We start from the raw sequence: 18346 nt of genomic DNA on the forward strand, positions 1-18346 counted from the left end.
GCTTGGTATGTACAGGTTTTACATAGCTCTTTGTTCACCAGGCAGATGCTCTGGAGCTCCAGCAATTAGTATGCTAATGAACCTGGCTAACATGCAAAATAGCCCGTCCAGTACGCTAATCGCAGGCAGTAGCTTTCACTTTCTCCATGCCAGTATTGGGGTATAGCAGGAAGTTCCGCAATTATCCAATAGTTCAGTCCCATTTCTGGGAATGGCCCTACCTACTGCAAGAATGAGCTGTGGAGATCTTGAAGATGAGCCTCTGCTGGTCTTCAACACTCAGAAAAGGATTACATGATAGATTACATGACTGACCACATCAGTGTTTTTTTCCATAGTCTGTGCCTTTATGCTAAGGCTAGTATAAGCCCTTCCTCCGGTGTGCATCCGTGTGCCTGGAGGGGCCAGGGGCGCCCACTTTGAGCGGATGGAGTTGCACTTGCAACCATTGGAAGCAGCATCATGCTTCCACCAGCCCCATGCTAAGTGCAGAATCTCTACAGGTCAACTGAAAATAGATACACCAGATCAGTGTCAGACTGGGGCATGAAGGTCCCACCAGAGAATGCAATGATAGGGGCCTAAGCTCAAGGAGGGGGGGGGGGGGTCCAGCCACCAGACATGGTGTGGCTAGTCACTACAGAGAGACTTTGGCCAACCATTAGAGAGGACATTGAAAGAACAGGGATCCTTTATAAAGGGGAAAGGGATGTGCCAGGACCAACCAAGTTGATTGGCAGGAGGGCTAATCTTGGTGTAGATTCCATAGAAACAGACCAAGCACACATGTTCATCAATGATCCTGCTTCTCCAAGGTAATGACCCCTAGAGTAGGGGGTTTGGCCACTAAGGTAATGGGGCCACCAGGGATTTCCCCTGTACACCTGTGTTCCAGTCTGACCCTGACCAGACCTAAATGCCAGAAAATATCCCCCAACCATATGTACAGTACTTTCTTGGGAACTGCTATTGATCATATCTATGGTCCTTTAGATCCAAGAAACCTTTGCGAATGTCACCACACGACTAAAGGTCGATTTAAAACACATTTACTAACATTTAAAAAGTAATATAAAAAATCATCTGCTAGTAAATGTGTGTTTTAACCCTGGAAGCCCAACATCGATTAAAATTGATTTAACATTGATCTAAAAGTGAACAAAAACAAACAAAATCGACCTTTAGTAAATATACCATACCAGGAGTAAAAGTGCCTCTTTTGATTTCAACACTTTCATTTATCTCATAAAATGACTCTTTATTGTGTAAAATAAATCATAAGCATAAGAGGACATTTAGTAACTATTTACAGTTTTTATTACACTGGTGGAAATACACCAATAAATGCTCTTTCCTGAACAAAGTGCTTTTGGTCGATGCCTTCCACTGAATGCCCACCCAGCCTGGTAGACACCATGTCTACCACCTCTGAGCATGTACAGTATTGATCCATCCACTAAACCATCAGGCACACCAGTCAGGATACGCAATCTCCCTGAAGATTATTGTTTTTGCATACTGAATTCTGCAACCTTCCTAGCTCCTCCCATTAGATGACGCAGAACTCCACCCTTGGCGCACAACACTATGCACTTACCCACAAAAACAGGTGCAATCATGCATACCAGGACCTTTAATTAGTGCGTTGCAAGGCCAGACACTGTTTTGCGGAGGCGTGTGCATCAGTACAGTGGGAATGACTCTGCGGGAGGTCAAAGCTTGCAAAGAGAGATAATATGGGGAGTGATAAAGTACCAGCCAATCAGCTCCTTACTGTCATTTTAAGGCTGCGCCTGATTGGTTGGTACTTTATCTCTCTCCAAGCTTTGATAAAGCTCCCCCTTAGTATTGTAATGTAAATGTAGTGTGTTATGTAGGTCAGAGACCCGGAGACTTCTAACCAAACCATAATGGTAAAGAGTAGAGTATAAACATTAATTTAGAGAAGAAAGGACTGATTCAGAAAGGTGCACACAAGAATACTGTGTATCTGTACATTTATAGAGGGGTACACATCTCCAGTTGCCTACACCCCTCTATCGGCAGCATATGTGCCTAGTTTACTACCGGCCATCATCATCCATGAGTCATTGCCCTGTAGCAGGTGCCAAAGACATGCCCCCTAACTAGCGCATAGGCGCAGGGGCATACAGAGCCACACCGGGCCCCGGTAAGGGGGCATGGGTTAAAAGATGGGTGTGACTATGCCTGTTAATATTAAATAATGTACAAAATAATTAGGATGGACGCCATTTTAACACAGGAAGGTGGTGGGTGGTTGGCTGGCATAGGAGGCACGGAGGAAGGCACTAACTTCCTTGATCAGGAAGCAAGTCCCTTCTCGCCGGCCAAGGCCATCATCCCAGTGACATTTGGGAAGATGACGCTGGCCACTAGAGAGTAAAGACTCTGGTACAGAGTTTTTTTTTTAATGTTCGGCGCCATCTTCCCGAAAATATCACCGGGAAGATTGCGCTGGCTACAGGTAGGGGGGAAGCAGATCCGGCTGGGTTCCTGCAGCAGCCAAGGCCCAGGTAACTGGTACCTGCCCCCCACCCCACTCTTGCATATTTGCACCAACATGCTCGTACTGAACTTTGTGCACACAACACCCTTCCCACCCTGTTCCGCCTCTCTAGTCATGTGGGTTTGAGACACGCAAAATGTGCACGGATTTGCATTGCTGCTATGCATGCGTCTGCTTTCCGAGCATGCGCTGTGTGAATTCACGTAACATACACTACGCAAACTTGCGTACATTTGCACCAGTTCCTAAGCGTATACGTGGGTGGCGTGTTCCTAATAGTAAGTGATGCTACTGGTGTTATATCATCTGAATAGTGAGGGGAGTGTGTGAGTGTATGGTGTTGGTGGTTGGGTCTGCCAGTCTGGCCAGTGCGGTGCTAGCGGGTTATTTATAGTGGCCAAGTAATCATTCTCATGGCTCTTACCATTACCAAAGAATTCCTAAATGCAAATTATGAACATAGCCTATACATCCTCGGACACTGGGGTTCAAAGTCAGAGCCATCATCTTTATAGGTGGCCAAACTGTATCAGTGCTTGTGTTGTGAGATAAGACCATCAACGATCGTCAGAAGATGGTCAGTATAACACGTTCCCTGACTCACAACGGTCTGTAGGAAGCAAATGACCTTAAAGTGCTGTTGTAGATGGAAGTTCCGAGTTTCAGCGAGCCATGTCTTGCAATTCATTGGATGCAATACTAATGTCCTCCTCATCCAGCTCTTCATGGCGGTCCCCTGGCTGGATATAATTGTCCTCTATAAAGCCATCCTCGTCTTCCTGTGGTGGGAGAGGTACCCCAGGCAGGTCACCTTCGGACTCATTTATCCACTCATTGTCTGGCAAGGGACGATGCCGGTAACTGCGGAAATACCGGTGGAAGACCTTGCACTTAGCAGCAAGAGCGATAAGGAGAGACAGGCAGGCGGCAATCACCACAAATCCCACCAGATAAGGCCAACTTCTGCCGTGTGACACCTCTGTGGTTGCCAAGGGAGTAGCTGGGCAACAAAGACAAAGAGATCAAAGTTAAATTTTTCCCTACGGTGTACTGTATGTTATACTTGGGATACGGTCTTTAGGTCGACACAGCTTAGGTCGACAGTCATTAGGTCAACCACTGAAGGTTGACATGCATTAGGTCGACATGGTCATTAGGTCAACATGTACTAGGTTGACAGGTCAAAAAGTCGACATGAGTTTTTCACTTTTTTTCTTCATTTTTTGGATTTTTCCATACATGACGATTAACGTGGGCTACGATTGGAACAGTAACCTGTCCAAAGCATGGCGAGCGAAGCTAGCCATGCGAGGGGACAAGGTGCACTAATTGGGGTTCACCGTCACTTGACGAAGAAAACGACATCAAAAAAGTCCAAAAACCCATGTCGACCTTTTCACCTGTCGACCTAGTATATGTCTACCTAATGCCCATGTCGACCTAGTGCATGTCGACCTAATGCCCATGTCGACCTTCAGTGGTTGTTTCGTTTCGGAGTTATGTGGCAAAACGTCTGCCTGACATTTACAATGCATCACCATTGTGACCTGGAAAATGTGACAGTTGGTGAACTCTGCCTGTGCGCCTCCCAGGTGACCTGGAATATGTGACCTGCAATATGGTCTGAACACTGTGACAGTTATTTGCAGCCATCCACTAAGCAGGGATTTATTTTAAATTTGACTCCTAAAATGGTAAAATGTTCTGTAAAACAAACCTTGTATAACAGACGTCTTGCACACGAACAACCACGTGGACACAAAGACACAAGCCTTAGGGGGGGGGGGGGGTTCATGCACACTTTCGGTACTTTGTTCCTTTTGAGCAACAATATTTATTTATTGCATATTAGTAATATAATACTGACATAATCTAAAGATTTTCAAATTGTAAACAATTTGCAGTGAGCTGCATTTATTATAAATTAATTCCCTCTGTTACCTTCATACAGAAATGCACCAAGTCAGTGCATCAGAATGGACAGCAGGGCCATCATTTTTTAATTGGTTTCCATGAATGGGGGCAGGATGCATCAATGCTGTTGTTGCGGTCAAACCTCCGAAAATGCAGTTTTCGCTGGTGTGGTCACTTTTCTCATATGCACCAAGCTCAGGACTGCAATACATTCCGGCAGTGGCGTAAGTTCGTCTCAGTTGCCCGGAGGCTAGATAAATATTGGCGCCCCCCCATGTTTATATAAATATGTGTGTGTGTATATATATTGAGTGTTCTGAAAAATTTGTATATACCATATACATATATTTCATTGTCATTTATTTTAAATCACACATTTCTTAGCAGTCATACCCAGCATTAGAAGCCATGACCTGTTACACTGACAGCAGACACCTTACTGATGGCGTTATTTGCTCCTGTATAGGAAGCCTGAGAATTCTAACTATATGAAATTACGTGTAATTGTCAGAGATGTAACTTCATATAGTTAGAATTCTCATGCTTCCTATACAGGAGCAAATAGCTTCATCAGTACGGTGTCTTCCTCCAGTGTAATAGGTCGTGGGTTCTAACCCTGGGTATGACATTTGTAAAATGTGTGACTTGTAAGGTGCAGGGAGCAGCGAGGAAGTCGGCCACTGAATAGATAGCGGAGGCTATCAGTTAACTTAACCGAATGGTGTCACAGAATGGGAGGCGAGGTGCCCCCCTTCAGAGCAAGAGCCCGGCGGCAGATGACTCCATTGCCTCCCAGAGTTACGCCTCTGATTATAGATATAGGATATATATAGAAGAAGCTTAATACATGCAGCAGGAATAAATGTTATTTTTATTTAATTAGCATAAGAATATAGTACAAATAGTGTTTAATAAATACATACAGTAGTGTATAATAAGTACATACAGTATTGTGTAATAAGTACATACAGTAGTGTATAATACGTACATACAGTAGTATATAATAAGTACATACAGTAGTGTAAAAAGTTCATACAGTAGTGTAATAAGTACATACAGTAGTGTATAATAAGTACATACAGTAGTGTAATAAGTACATACAGTAGTATATAATAAGTACATACAGTAGTATAATAAGTACATACAGCAGAGTAATAAGTATGTACAGTAGTATATAAGTACATACAGTATTGTAAAATAAGTACATACAGTAGTGTATAATAAGTTCATACAGTAGTGTATAATAAGTACATACAGTAGTGTATAAGTACTGTCAAAGTCAAAAATATTACATAGAGAGAACATACAAACCACACACACATTTAAGTCGATATACTTGCAAATATGCGCAGCGAGCACAGCAATATATGGAAACACACGCATTTGCTCGGACATGGCACGGAGATGGATTCGGCGCTTGTTTCATACAGTACATGGTTATAATAATGTCAAGCACCAGACATCATGGAGATTTAGAATTGGCTGATGAATTGATGTCATGAATATGTATTATCTGAACAGAACCAGATGCGCCCATCATGTTTGGTATTGAAGCAAGCAGAATGATGTGTGGGTTAGTTTGATGCTGGTTGTGAAGTTGTGGGACATTGCAGCGGATAGATATGATTATATGTATAAAAGCTGAGATCACTTTGTTGAGAACAATGGATGATCAAGCCAACCTTTTACTAAGATTTTCAGGGCTGAACCTGATTAACATATACAAAGGAGAGATAGACCCCTCCCCTAGGAACAGACACACAGGAGGATAGTTCCTGTCTGGGGGGGTTGGGGGTCAGTTTTTTTGTAGGTGGCCTCAGAGAACAGATGTAATGAAGCTACACTCAGAACAAAGCTCCCAGAAGCATGGCTGGATCATCACCAGGCACCAAAGGCTAAGTATTGAATTCACATGGCTAGATAAGGAAATATAGACAGATTGCTTTCTGGTTTAAATAGGATATTGTAACTTGGTTGTGTGATTGTTGGGTGTTTGTGTGATAGATCTGGGAATCTGTGATGGTAGCTGGGACATTAGACAACCTGTAGCATAGCATTTGTGGTATTTGTTTGCCTATGGTGATTTAAAATAGATTGTGCTGGTTAGTTATAATATATCTTGTTAATCATAAATACCACCATGCAGTTACGTTTGAACATGTGCTGGAAGCAATGGCAGGCTGAGATGTGTGGTTACATTGTGATCTGGTCTTGTGATGAATATGCTCTGGTTATTGAGATACTGAAGTTGTTTGGAATGTGAAAGTGAATAAGATGGTTCTAGGAAGTTGGATTGAAATTGTGAAAGGTGATTTAGATGGTTTGGAATTGTAAAATCAGAACATATGCATTGTTCTGAGGCTTGGACATTTTGGAATAAAATGGAGTCTTGTGTCTTCTGCTATGTGATTGTGGTGTAGTAGAGAGTGCCATGTGTTTGGACCTGCAAATCTAAAATGGCTGCTGCCGGGTGTTTTCCCCTCCCCCTTTCAACCATGTGTTGCAGTCTTCATAGGAGTTTTCTCAAAATGGAGTCTAGCTTCTGTCCCATGCGGTATTGTAGGGTTGTGTATATAGGGACAGCCAGTATGGGTAAGGTCAAGTATTTTCTCCACAAAGATTCTCAGCATTGAATAACTGCGCAGCGAGTGTTCCTCACATGTGTAAGCTTCTCTGCAATCATATTGATCTTCTTGTTATTGTGAGCCAATCTCTCTCTCTCCCTCTCTTCTCCTCTTTCTCTCTTATTTTCTCTTAAATAGTAATTGTATTATATTTCCTGTGTAGTTATCTGGTTAGGTAGTCTATGTTATATTGTAGTGTATGATTTGTATTTGTATTAATTCTTTTGCAAGTATATCATTCATAATATATATATTAGGCGTTGGACCCTGAGCACGGTATCTGTGTATTTCTTATAGTGTTAAGTATTCTCAGAGCGTCGGTGACGCTAGAACAGCTTTAAAGGTAATAAGGTTATACTGTGTTGCATTTACACTCTACCACTACACAGAGGTTTACAGTATAAGTACATTCCTTAAGGTATAGTTAAGGGAGTACCCTTGCGGTACTTTTTGCGCCAATTGCGTACTGTGTTCTTTAACCTTTAACGTGTTTTTAATAAGATAAATATTTAGCTTTGTTAGATGGGGGCTCTGGTCCGGGATATCACGATCTTAATGATGCACTGTACATTACAAACGCGGCTGTAATTGACCGGCTAATGATGGACATCTCGCAAAATGCTGAAAAAAAAAAAAAAAACATCCACGTTAATGTATTGTGGTATCAGTAAGACGCTGATAGGAAATTTTAAGGGACAAGGCGTTTCTCATAATATTTAAGATGCTAAAATGTATTTTTATTGTCGCAAAACCAGGTTCAAATGGATCATATCGTGTTTGATTAAGATTAGATTGTTTATCTGTTTAAGTAGGTTTAAAAGTACATTTAAAAGTTACTTTGGGAGCTAGCATGGTCTGTCCACCATTTTGTGTGACCCTCATGGAGGTGGAAGGGGGAGGAGCAGCGGCCATTTTGGGAAGGTCAAATTTTTTTTTTTTTTGAACGGCTGATTTTCAGTTGACTCAGGAAATAATCAGCCATCCATTGTCAAAAAGAAATCATCATTTAATGAGTTTTTTAATGCATTTATTTAATCTATATCATAGTCAATCATAAGTAATAGTGATTGGTACTTATATGTAAAATCTATATGCGTGTGCTTACATCAATGTATGTTATTAGATTAAATTTAGAATTGCATTTTCATCTGTGTACTTTCACATATCTCACCTTCCTGTTTGCCATTAGAATTGATAAACGTGCTAAGAGAGATTTGTCGCTATTTAAATAGTTAAAGTGTAAAAGTAATACATTGAGGGGTAAATTGTAAGACACACGCACAGCTTTACCTGAGATACAAGGAAAGACCTGTGTGGTGCTTGGTAGATGATTACAGTTAAAGATCATCTACATTGATAAACGTGCTAATTGTATTTTTGTGGCCAGCGTACACGTGTCTCTAACAAAAGACTGAGACTCGCGAACGCAACACAAAGGCCGACGCACGCAGCGTATATTACGCAACGGAGCGTACGGGTACGCCCACGTAACTCAAATCACAAGTGTTAATTTTTTTCAACGCGATAAATAGCGCAACGCGGTAAATAACGCAAGGCGATAAATCGCGCAAATCTATTCTAACATTCGAAATTTAAATTAACAGATCCTTCTCCTAATTGGTAACACATCTGGTCTAAAGAGAAATTTCTGCGCAGAAATAGAAATAGAAACAAAAGTGTATATGTGGTGAGTGAGTGTTTGTTTTTACAATTTTTGAGGTTGAACCACAAGAAAAGTCGAGTTCTCGTGAGGTACATGCGTGTAAGTGACGTACATGGTGGCTAGGGAGGCATCCCTGGTTAAAACATACAATTTGAGCATTAGAGTGTAGCAGACCAGGAGGTCATACTGTAACAGACCAGGAGGTCATAGCAGACCAGCAGGTTTAGGTACAGCAGACAAGGAAGTCCGCTATACAGTCCACAGGCACAACACCAAGAAAGGGTTGGTGCAACACCCATATAGGCCATACAAGCTCTGGCTGAAGGAATTCACAGCCGTAATTTTCGATTCCACTGGTCGCTCCGTACATAAGATTAGTTGCTTATGTGCTGAACGATTGGACCGCACGTAATTGTGTACATTAGTAAACCTGAGCGGTACTATTTGTGTACGAAGGTCATAAACGCTATTTGTACATTCTAACGTGATTTGTGTAATTTTTTTTATTTTAAGGGAGGTTCGCTGCTCACTCAGGAACTATCCAACAACCAATAGTTACTGGAAAGAGTAAGTGTTCTTCGGATCACCCTCACAGGTTCCAGTAAATAGAGGTTCAGGTCGCAGGGGCCCTGGGTCGAGTACGCCAGCACCATATCGGTGTGATCAGGTCGTATTGGTCGGCGTGGGCGAGTGAGTGGGGTACTCAGTAAACCGCCACCGTCAGCCTATTTTGAACATTTTGGTTTGCGTAAGGGTTGGCTGAATAAAGCAACACCTTCGAACTATGGGGGCCACTTGTTCAGGTAGGGGGCGATCAACCTCGGTTCGGGTTGATTCAGTGAACCGACCAGTCGGGTCGGCAAGGTATATAATGTGTGAGAAATACGGAAGTCACACAGAAGCTTTATGTGATGAATGGGAGAGAATGACAGTACATGACGGGGAGAAATTCCCAAGAGTAGGTAGCTTCAGCACAGAAGTGTTAACGAATTTAAGGAGAAGGATATGTCTCATTAAATCAGCAAAGAGATGAATCAAGCATTATGATTGTTTGCAGTTATGGCAACAGGAAAGTGAAATGCAAAGAAATGTAACTTACATACCTAACTTTCATCTTGAGAGGAGAGACATGGCAATGGAGAGGATTATGGTTGCAGAGAAAAGGCACAATGTTGAACAATAAAAACGCACTTAGCAACTGTAGTATAGATGATAAGAATAAGTGTAATAAACATAACAATGATAATTGTAATGCTGTTAAATGTACAACTATTAACCCGTGCAAGTTGCACCCCATGTCAAACTTCCCTCAGGAATACGAGCAAGAAAGTGAACCCAACACGATGTCGGCACCTCTTCCAGCAGCCATCACACAAGACATCCAGGTGGACGCGACCAAATCGGTAAAGGCAATAATCAAACCCCCTAACGGAGGGTCAGGTGAGGTCGTGTCCACAGGTACGTACAATGTTTTATATCACGCACAAACAAATGTACCCCATATTGTAAGACCAAAACAAGGTGATGTAATTGAGTTTATTCCTGTCAGGGTGATCACAGTCCCCAATGGGAAGACTGACGATCAGGGAATCATTCCCATCAAGGACAGTGCAATGCGCCATCCCTGGTCCCGGACAGAATTGAGATCAATCATGTCTGATTTCCCAGATCCTAGGAAAGATCTAAGTGTATGATCAAAGATTCACAGAAGGTATATCAACGCCCTAGACAACGACATAACCATGATACCCAAGGAAGCAGGGAAGCACAGGGAAAGCGGTTGATGGCGATGAGCATCCGAGCGTTTGAGGAGGCATCAAATCAACCAAAACCTCAGGTCATTGACACTTGGAGGAAACCCAGGGTTTGTTATCATTGTAGAAGAGAAGGGCATTATGCCAGTAACTGCAACAGCCCACATAAAGTCAGACCCCCTAGACATGAAAATGAGCAAAAGTTAGGACACACCAAGTTATAAACAGGGATCATATAGGAAGAATTTTGGGCCACACCCATAATATATAGTCAGGAAAGGTGATCATTAGGACTGATGGTAAGCCTGAGGTAACGGTTAATAAATTGGGAGGTCATTCCCTGAAGACACAGGAATGACCGGGTGAAACGTTGTAAATGTATCTGTGAAATGTTTTCTTTTTCTCTCTCCCCACCTCTGACGATTATTGGTAGGATTCAAACATTGCATATATACTTGGTCTTTGCAGAAGTCTACCAAACCCCAGCATGACCTATCCGCACCAATGTATTCTGGCCAGATACAGACAATGGAATATGGAAGTGCTGGGGGGAGGGACTGCGCAAGGAAACCATGGGACATGTAGATATGACAGCCTGATGATCTGACAATGTTTTAGAAAATGTTTATGTTTGAAAAATGTTTCTTTTTTTTCCTGTTGTTTATTGATGTGTTATGTTATATATGCATATAAATTGTTCTCTCTCTCTTTTGTTTTTTTTTGTTTCCTCTCTCTTCTCACTCATGTTTTCATGTTTAAAAGATGGTATGTCACACATCAGTTAGACAAATGGTAATGCAAGATTTTTGCTCCTTACAGAGAGATCGCTGATTTGGAAGGAATATTGCATCATCGGAATGTTCGTTTGGAAGACTGAGAGACAGCACCTTTGAGATGACAGCAGAACAAGAAGAACAACAAGACTAGAGAACTTAATTATCGTGACAAGTTTCTCTCCCCCTCAAACTGTTTTCCTGTACCCCCATTACAAATTTCTTCTTTTCTCCTCCTGTAAGATGGACTTGCCCCAAGAGACTGTGACCCGGATTTTCCTGTTGACCATGATGTTAACAAGAACAGTCTGTTCCGGCGAGAGTACCAGTGAGGTCGAGAAAGGATCCAGAAAGGTTCCGATGACTGAGACGGAGGTGTAAATTTCCAATAGCAACACAACCACCAAGCAAAGGCGAGTACCGGAAACAATCTAGCAGCCATGTTATTTGTAAACATTGTGAAGGATTGTTAGTTGAAGAAAACTGTATCTGTAGGCTCTGTGACAACGTAGTGGAGGATGGGTGCATTAAGAAATGCCAATCCAGTTTTAATATCCATATGGACCGGCATCCATTGAGTGACTATCACTCCTTAGTGGGTAGTGTGTTAAATAAAACAGATTGTTGGGTATGCTCTCAAGTACCTCGAGGTCATAGCAAACCAGGGCTAGTACCATTTCCTTTAACGTTAGGGGAGGTACTTGAGTTAAGTGGTGGGAGACCGGTGGACAGGAGGTTTAATATCTCCAGCCCTCCTAGTTTGAAGCTCCACCAATACCATGTGGATAGGTCCCTATTATGTTTTAACATCTCCAATCCCCGAAAGCCGGGAAATTGGGAAGTGTCATGGAGTAACCAAACCATGACCTTTTCGCATAGAGCAGATAGAATGCCCACAGATACAGAGCTTATACGCCACATAGCCAGTAGAGGAAAATCTTTCCGATATAGGTATACCCTAGGAAATAGGATCACGAGAGTTGGAGAGGTATCACTAGGATACAGTGCACAGATCGTACAAACTGATAGGTGTACTAAGCAGATGGAAGAATTAGGGTTAGGAGAGTTCACATGGAAAATGTGTAACATGGTAATGACATATTCAGTCCCATATGTTCTCCCCGATGATGCATATTTCACATGCGGGAGAAAGGCGTATGAGCGGCTTGCCCCAAACTCAGAAGGATTGTGTTATATTGGAAAAGTACTACCTGAGGTAATGAGTCTAAGGAGTGGGGAAATTGTAATTCCAATGGATTTGATTTATGACCCAACGGTAGAAACAATGATGTGATGAAAATGCGATTTCTACGGTCCGTTTCTTTCACCTGTTTTTCCGTTTTCTCCAAGGAAAAAAGACCCACTTGGACGAGGAGTTTGATGAGCCGATATACAGACAACAGATGGATTAAAGAAGAAGTTTTGACAACCTGATACACAGATTTTTGATGAACTATGCCATGGATCCCCAGTTTCCCTAGAAATTTTAAAATTACGCTAGCCCAACACTTTTGTAAATCTATGGACATTGACAGCTTTTGCTCGCACCTTATGGGCAAAAGCACAAAGAAGACTGCATTCAACAGACACCGAACAAGACCTCAATCGACGAATGTTCATTAACCTGACATAGAATACCACTGCATTTACCATAAGTGTTCTTTATCTTCATTTCTACAACCCTCAGGTAGTGACACACATAGTCGATAGGGAATACAGGCACAGATATCAGCAATCACATATTCCCCCATTCATGTATCATCAACTAAAATGTGCTCCCCCATTTTGTTGCAACCAAAAGCCGAAACGAGCTCGGTAAAGTTTGACAGCCCATCCACAGACCCGTACCACGGGATAAGAAGGAATTCAAATGTATACTTCGCAATACCTCGAAGCTTGATTTAAAACACGTACGGCACGATGATACATGACCCCCAAGCACGGATTCATACACACATGCTTCTGCTATCTCACTAGGTCATACCCTTTTTCTACCTTCTCCTCTCCTCCCCTACCCAACCATGTAAATGTATTAACCCCTGACATATATTTTTCTCTTTTTGAAATGTTTTAGGAAGTGGCAGTTATTGGTGACTGCCAAAGGGTGGACTGTCAAAGTCAAAAATATTACATAGAGAGAACATACAAACCACACACACATTTAAGTCGATATACTTGCAAATATGCGCAGCGAGCACAGCAATATATGGAAACACACGCATTTGCTCGGACATGGCACGGAGATGGATTCGGCGCTTGTTTCATACAGTACATGGTTATAATAATGTCAAGCACCAGACATCATGGAGATTTAGAATTGGCTGATGAATTGATGTCATGAATATGTATTATCTGAACAGAACCAGATGCGCCCATCATGTTTGGTATTGAAGCAAGCAGAATGATGTGTGGGTTAGTTTGATGCTGGTTGTGAAGTTGTGGGACATTACAGCGGATAGATATGATTATATGTATAAAAGCTGAGATCACTTTGTTGAGAACAATGGATGATCAAGCCAACCTTTTACTAAGATTTTCAGGGCTGAACCTGATTAACATATACAAAGGAGAGAGAGAGAGACCCCTCCCCTAGGAACAGACACACAGGAGGATAGTTCCTGTCTGGGGGGGGTTGGGGGTCAGTTTTTTTGCAGGTGGCCTCAGAGAACAGATGTAATGAAGCTACACTCAGAACAAAGCTCCCAGAAGCATGGCTGGATCATCACCAGGCACCAAAGGCTAAGTATTGAATTCACATGGCTAGATAAGGAAATATAGACAGATTGCTTTCTGGTTTAAATAGGATATTGTAACTTGGTTGTGTGATTGTTGGGTGTTTGTGTGATAGATCTGGGAATCTGTGATGGTAGCTGGGACATTAGACAACCTGTAGCATAGCATTTGTGGTATTTGTTTGCCTATGGTGATTTAAAATAGATTGTGCTGGTTAGTTATAATATATCTTGTTAATCATAAATACCACCATGCAGTTACGTTTGAACATGTGCTGGTAGCAATGGCAGGCTGAGATGTGTGGTTACATTGTGATCTGGTCTTGTGATGAATATGCTCTGGTTATTGAGATACTGAAGTTGTTTGGAATGTGAAAGTGAATAAGATGGTTCTAGGAAGTTGGATTGAAATTGTGAAAGGTGATTTAGATGGTTTGGAATTGTAAAATCAGAACATATGCATTGTTCTGAGGCTTGGACATTTTGGAATAAAATGGAGTCTTGTGTCTTCTGCTATGTGATTGTGGTGTAGTAGAGAGTGCCATGTGTTTGGACCTGCAAATCTAAAATGGCTGCTGCCGGGTGTTTTCCCCTCCCCCTTTCAACCATGTGTTGCAGTCTTCATGGGAGTTTTCTCAAAATGGAGTCTAGCTTCTGTCCCATGCGGTATTGTAGGGTTGTGTATATAGGGACAGCCAGTATGGGTAAGGTCAAGTATTTTCTCCACAAAGATTCTCAGCATTGAATAACTGCGCAGCGAGTGTTCCTCACATGTGTAAGCTTCTCTGCAATCATATTGATCTTCTTGTTATTGTGAGCCAATCTCTCTCTCTCCCTCTCTTCTCCTCTTTCTCTCTTATTTTCTCTTAAATAGTAATTGTATTATATTTCCTGTGTAGTTATCTGGTTAGGTAGTCTATGTTATATTGTAGTGTATGATTTGTATTTGTATTAATTCTTTTGCAAGTATATCATTCATAATATATATATTAGGCGTTGGACCCTGAGCACGGTATCTGTGTATTTCTTATAGTGTTAAGTATTCTCAGAGCGTCGGTGACGCTAGAACAGCTTTAAAGGTAATAAGGTTATACTGTGTTGCATTTACACTCTACCACTACACAGAGGTTTACAGTATAAGTACATTCCTTAAGGTATAGTTAAGGGAGTACCCTTGCGGTACTTTTTGCGCCAATTGCGTACTGTGTTCTTTAACCTTTAACGTGTTTTTAATAAGATAAATATTTAGCTTTGTTAGTACATACAGTAATGTAATAAGTTCATACAGTAGTGTATAATAAGTACATACAGTAGTATAATAAGTACATACAGTAGTGTATAATAAGTACATACTGTAGTGTAATAAGTACATACAGTAGTATATAATAAGTACATACAGTAGTGTAATAAGTACATACAGTAGTGTATAATAAGTACATACATAAGTGTAATAAGTACATACAGCAGTGTATAATAAGTACATACAGCAGTGTATAAGTACATACAGTAGTGTAATAAGTACATACAGTAGTGTAAAATAAGTATATACAGCAGTGTATAATAAGTACATACAGTAGTGCATAATAAGTACATACAGTAGTATATAATAAGTACATACAGTAGTGTAATAAGTTCATACAGTAGTGTATAATAAGTACATACAGTAGTGTAATAAGTACATACAGTAGTGTATAATAAGTACATACAGTAGTGTAATAAGTAGATACAGTAGTATATAATAAGTACATACAGTAGTATAATAAGTACATACAGTAGTGTATAATAAGTACATACAGCAGTGTATAATAAGTACATACAGCAGTATATAATAAGTACATACAGTAGTATAATAAGTACATACAGCAGAGTAATAAGTATGTACAGTAGTGTATAATAAGTACATACTGTAGTGTAATAAGTACATACAGTAGTATATAAGTACATACAGTAGTGTAATAAGTACATACAGTAGTGTATAATAAGTACATACATAAGTGTAATAAGTACATACAGCAGTGTATAATAAGTACATACAGCAGTGTATAAGTACATACAGTGGTGTAATAAGTACATACAGTAGTGTAATAAGTACATATAGCAGTGTATAATACGTTCATACAGTAGTGTATAATAAGTACATACAGTAGTGTATAATAAGTACATACAGTAGTATAAGTACATACAGTAGTGTATAATAAGTTCATACAGTAGTGTATAATAAGTACATACAGTAGTGTATAAGTACATACAGTAGTGTATAATAAGTACATACAGTAGTGTATAAGTACATACAGTAGTGTATAATAAGTACATACATAAGTGTAATAAGTACATACAGCAGTGTATAATAAGTACATACAGCAGTGTATAAGTACATACAGTAGTGTAATAAGTACATACAGTAGTGTAATAAGTTCATACAGTAGTGTATAATAAGTACATACAGTAGTGTAATAAGTACATACAGTAGTGTATAATAAGTACATACAGTAGTGTAATAAGTAGATACAGTAGTATATAATAAGTACATACAGTAGTATAATAAGTACATACAGCAGTGTATAATAAGTACATACAGCAGTATATAATAAGTACATACAGTAGTATAATAAGTACATACAGCAGAGTAATAAGTATGTACAGTAGTGTATAATAAGTACATACTGTAGTGTAATAAGTACATACAGTAGTATATAAGTACATACAGTAGTGTAATAAGTACATACAGTAGTGTATAATAAGTACATACATAAGTGTAATAAGTACATACAGCAGTGTATAATAAGTACATACAGCAGTGTATAAGTACATACAGTGGTGTAATAAGTACATACAGTAGTGTAATAAGTACATACAGCAGTGTATAATAAGTTCATACAGTAGTGTATAATAAGTACATACAGTAGTATATAATAAGTACATACAGTAGTGTAATACGTTCATACAGTAGTGTATAATAAGTACATACAGTAGTGTAATAAGTAGATACAGTAGTGTATAATAATAATAATAATAATAATAATAATAATAATAATAATAATAAGTGCATACAGTAGTGTATAATAAGTACATACAGTAGTGTAATAAGTACATACAGTAGTGTATAATAAGTACATACAGTAGTATAATAAGTACATACAGTAGTGTATAATAAGTACATACAGTAGTGTGCACACTGTTAAGATTATATTTATTCACTATAAATCTCAACAATACAGATCTATAATGATTGCATAACATCAGTGCATGCTCACCTACTCCTACTAATGTAAGTTCCTGGCTGGGCTTCTAGAAGAGTAGGCGGCTCTCCGTCATTCATCCCATTTTCTACTGAAGGTACAGTAGCAGGATGGGGGGCATAATGCTCGGAATCAGGGAACCATGGGCAGGGGGTGGGGCCAATATAATGTATTTCTATGAGAAACGGGTACTTTTGTCTTCAGTTACCAGCAATATACCCCAGACTCTCAAAGAAGAGTATAATTAGGAGCTGAGACCGCCAATGGCCAGAATCCAGATAAACTGGAAATTTTCAGGGCTGTGGTCCTCTGCACCAAAACTGTTTAACCTTAGCATAGAACCCATACCTCTGAAGAGACCACCCCATCTCACCATTGGGCAAGAAGGTGCCAAGCAGGCCAATATTTACCTGATCCACTGATCAACATATAACATATAGATCAACTGTCATTACAAGTCTTGTGATGGTTCTATATATAAAGTAAATTCTCAGCAACGGACTTATAGAAACATCCGGCTAAACATGTGCTTCTGAAACTATTACATAGAGCACTTGTGAATATTTCTAACTCATATAAAGCCTGCAAAGGGGCCCTTTAACCACTGACCAGGGAAAAGCAATAGGGGAAAATCACAACACTATGGCTGGACTGGACATAAAAATGTCAGCAAAAGAGAAGTGTGAATAATAAATGAACAGAAACACTACTTCCCTTCTAGTACTGCTACACCGTGCCGCCGTGACAGGCCCCTCCCCTTTTCAGATTATGCCCAGTACATTGTCTGATACACAGGGGATCGGCGTTGATTATCTCCTGTGCGCCCTGCGTTATGGGTGTGTGACTCTCCTGAGCGCCTTGTAAAATAATTATTTGCAAAGTGCTTTCACAAATAGACGTCGGATAAGTTTGCTGAGTATTTTGCCAACAACGGTTTATATGTCTGACTCACCCTAAGTGCTCTCTGTTTATGGCACAATCACTCCCGGATCATTTGATTGTCAATAAACTTTGAGTTCTCTACTTTGAACAATTTAATAATCCAGCAATGTAAACAGTTCCAGCTAACACCCATTGTCCTCTCCTGTGATGCTGCATCTTCTTCACCCATTGTTCTCTC

The 18346-nt window shown here is 40.3% G+C and overlaps 1 protein-coding gene across 7 annotated transcripts in view; it reads right to left on the reverse strand.

Annotated features, from left to right (window-relative positions):
- Window positions 1-3021: 3021 nt before the first annotated feature.
- The window catches only part of C9H1orf210 (chromosome 9 C1orf210 homolog), a 542874-nt gene continuing 527549 nt past the window's right edge, over window positions 3022-18346 (reverse strand). For all 7 annotated transcript variants that reach the window (XM_063939312.1, XM_063939313.1, XM_063939314.1 and 4 more), the window contains one exon: window positions 3022-3527. In XM_063939312.1, the coding sequence (XP_063795382.1) occupies window positions 3190-3527 (338 nt within the window). In that variant the 3' untranslated portion in view covers window positions 3022-3189. The remainder of the gene's footprint in view (window positions 3528-18346) is intronic.

This window comes from Pseudophryne corroboree, chromosome 9 (genome assembly GCF_028390025.1).
Source record: "Pseudophryne corroboree isolate aPseCor3 chromosome 9, aPseCor3.hap2, whole genome shotgun sequence".
In the NCBI taxonomy this organism is placed as follows: Eukaryota; Metazoa; Chordata; class Amphibia; order Anura; family Myobatrachidae; genus Pseudophryne; species Pseudophryne corroboree.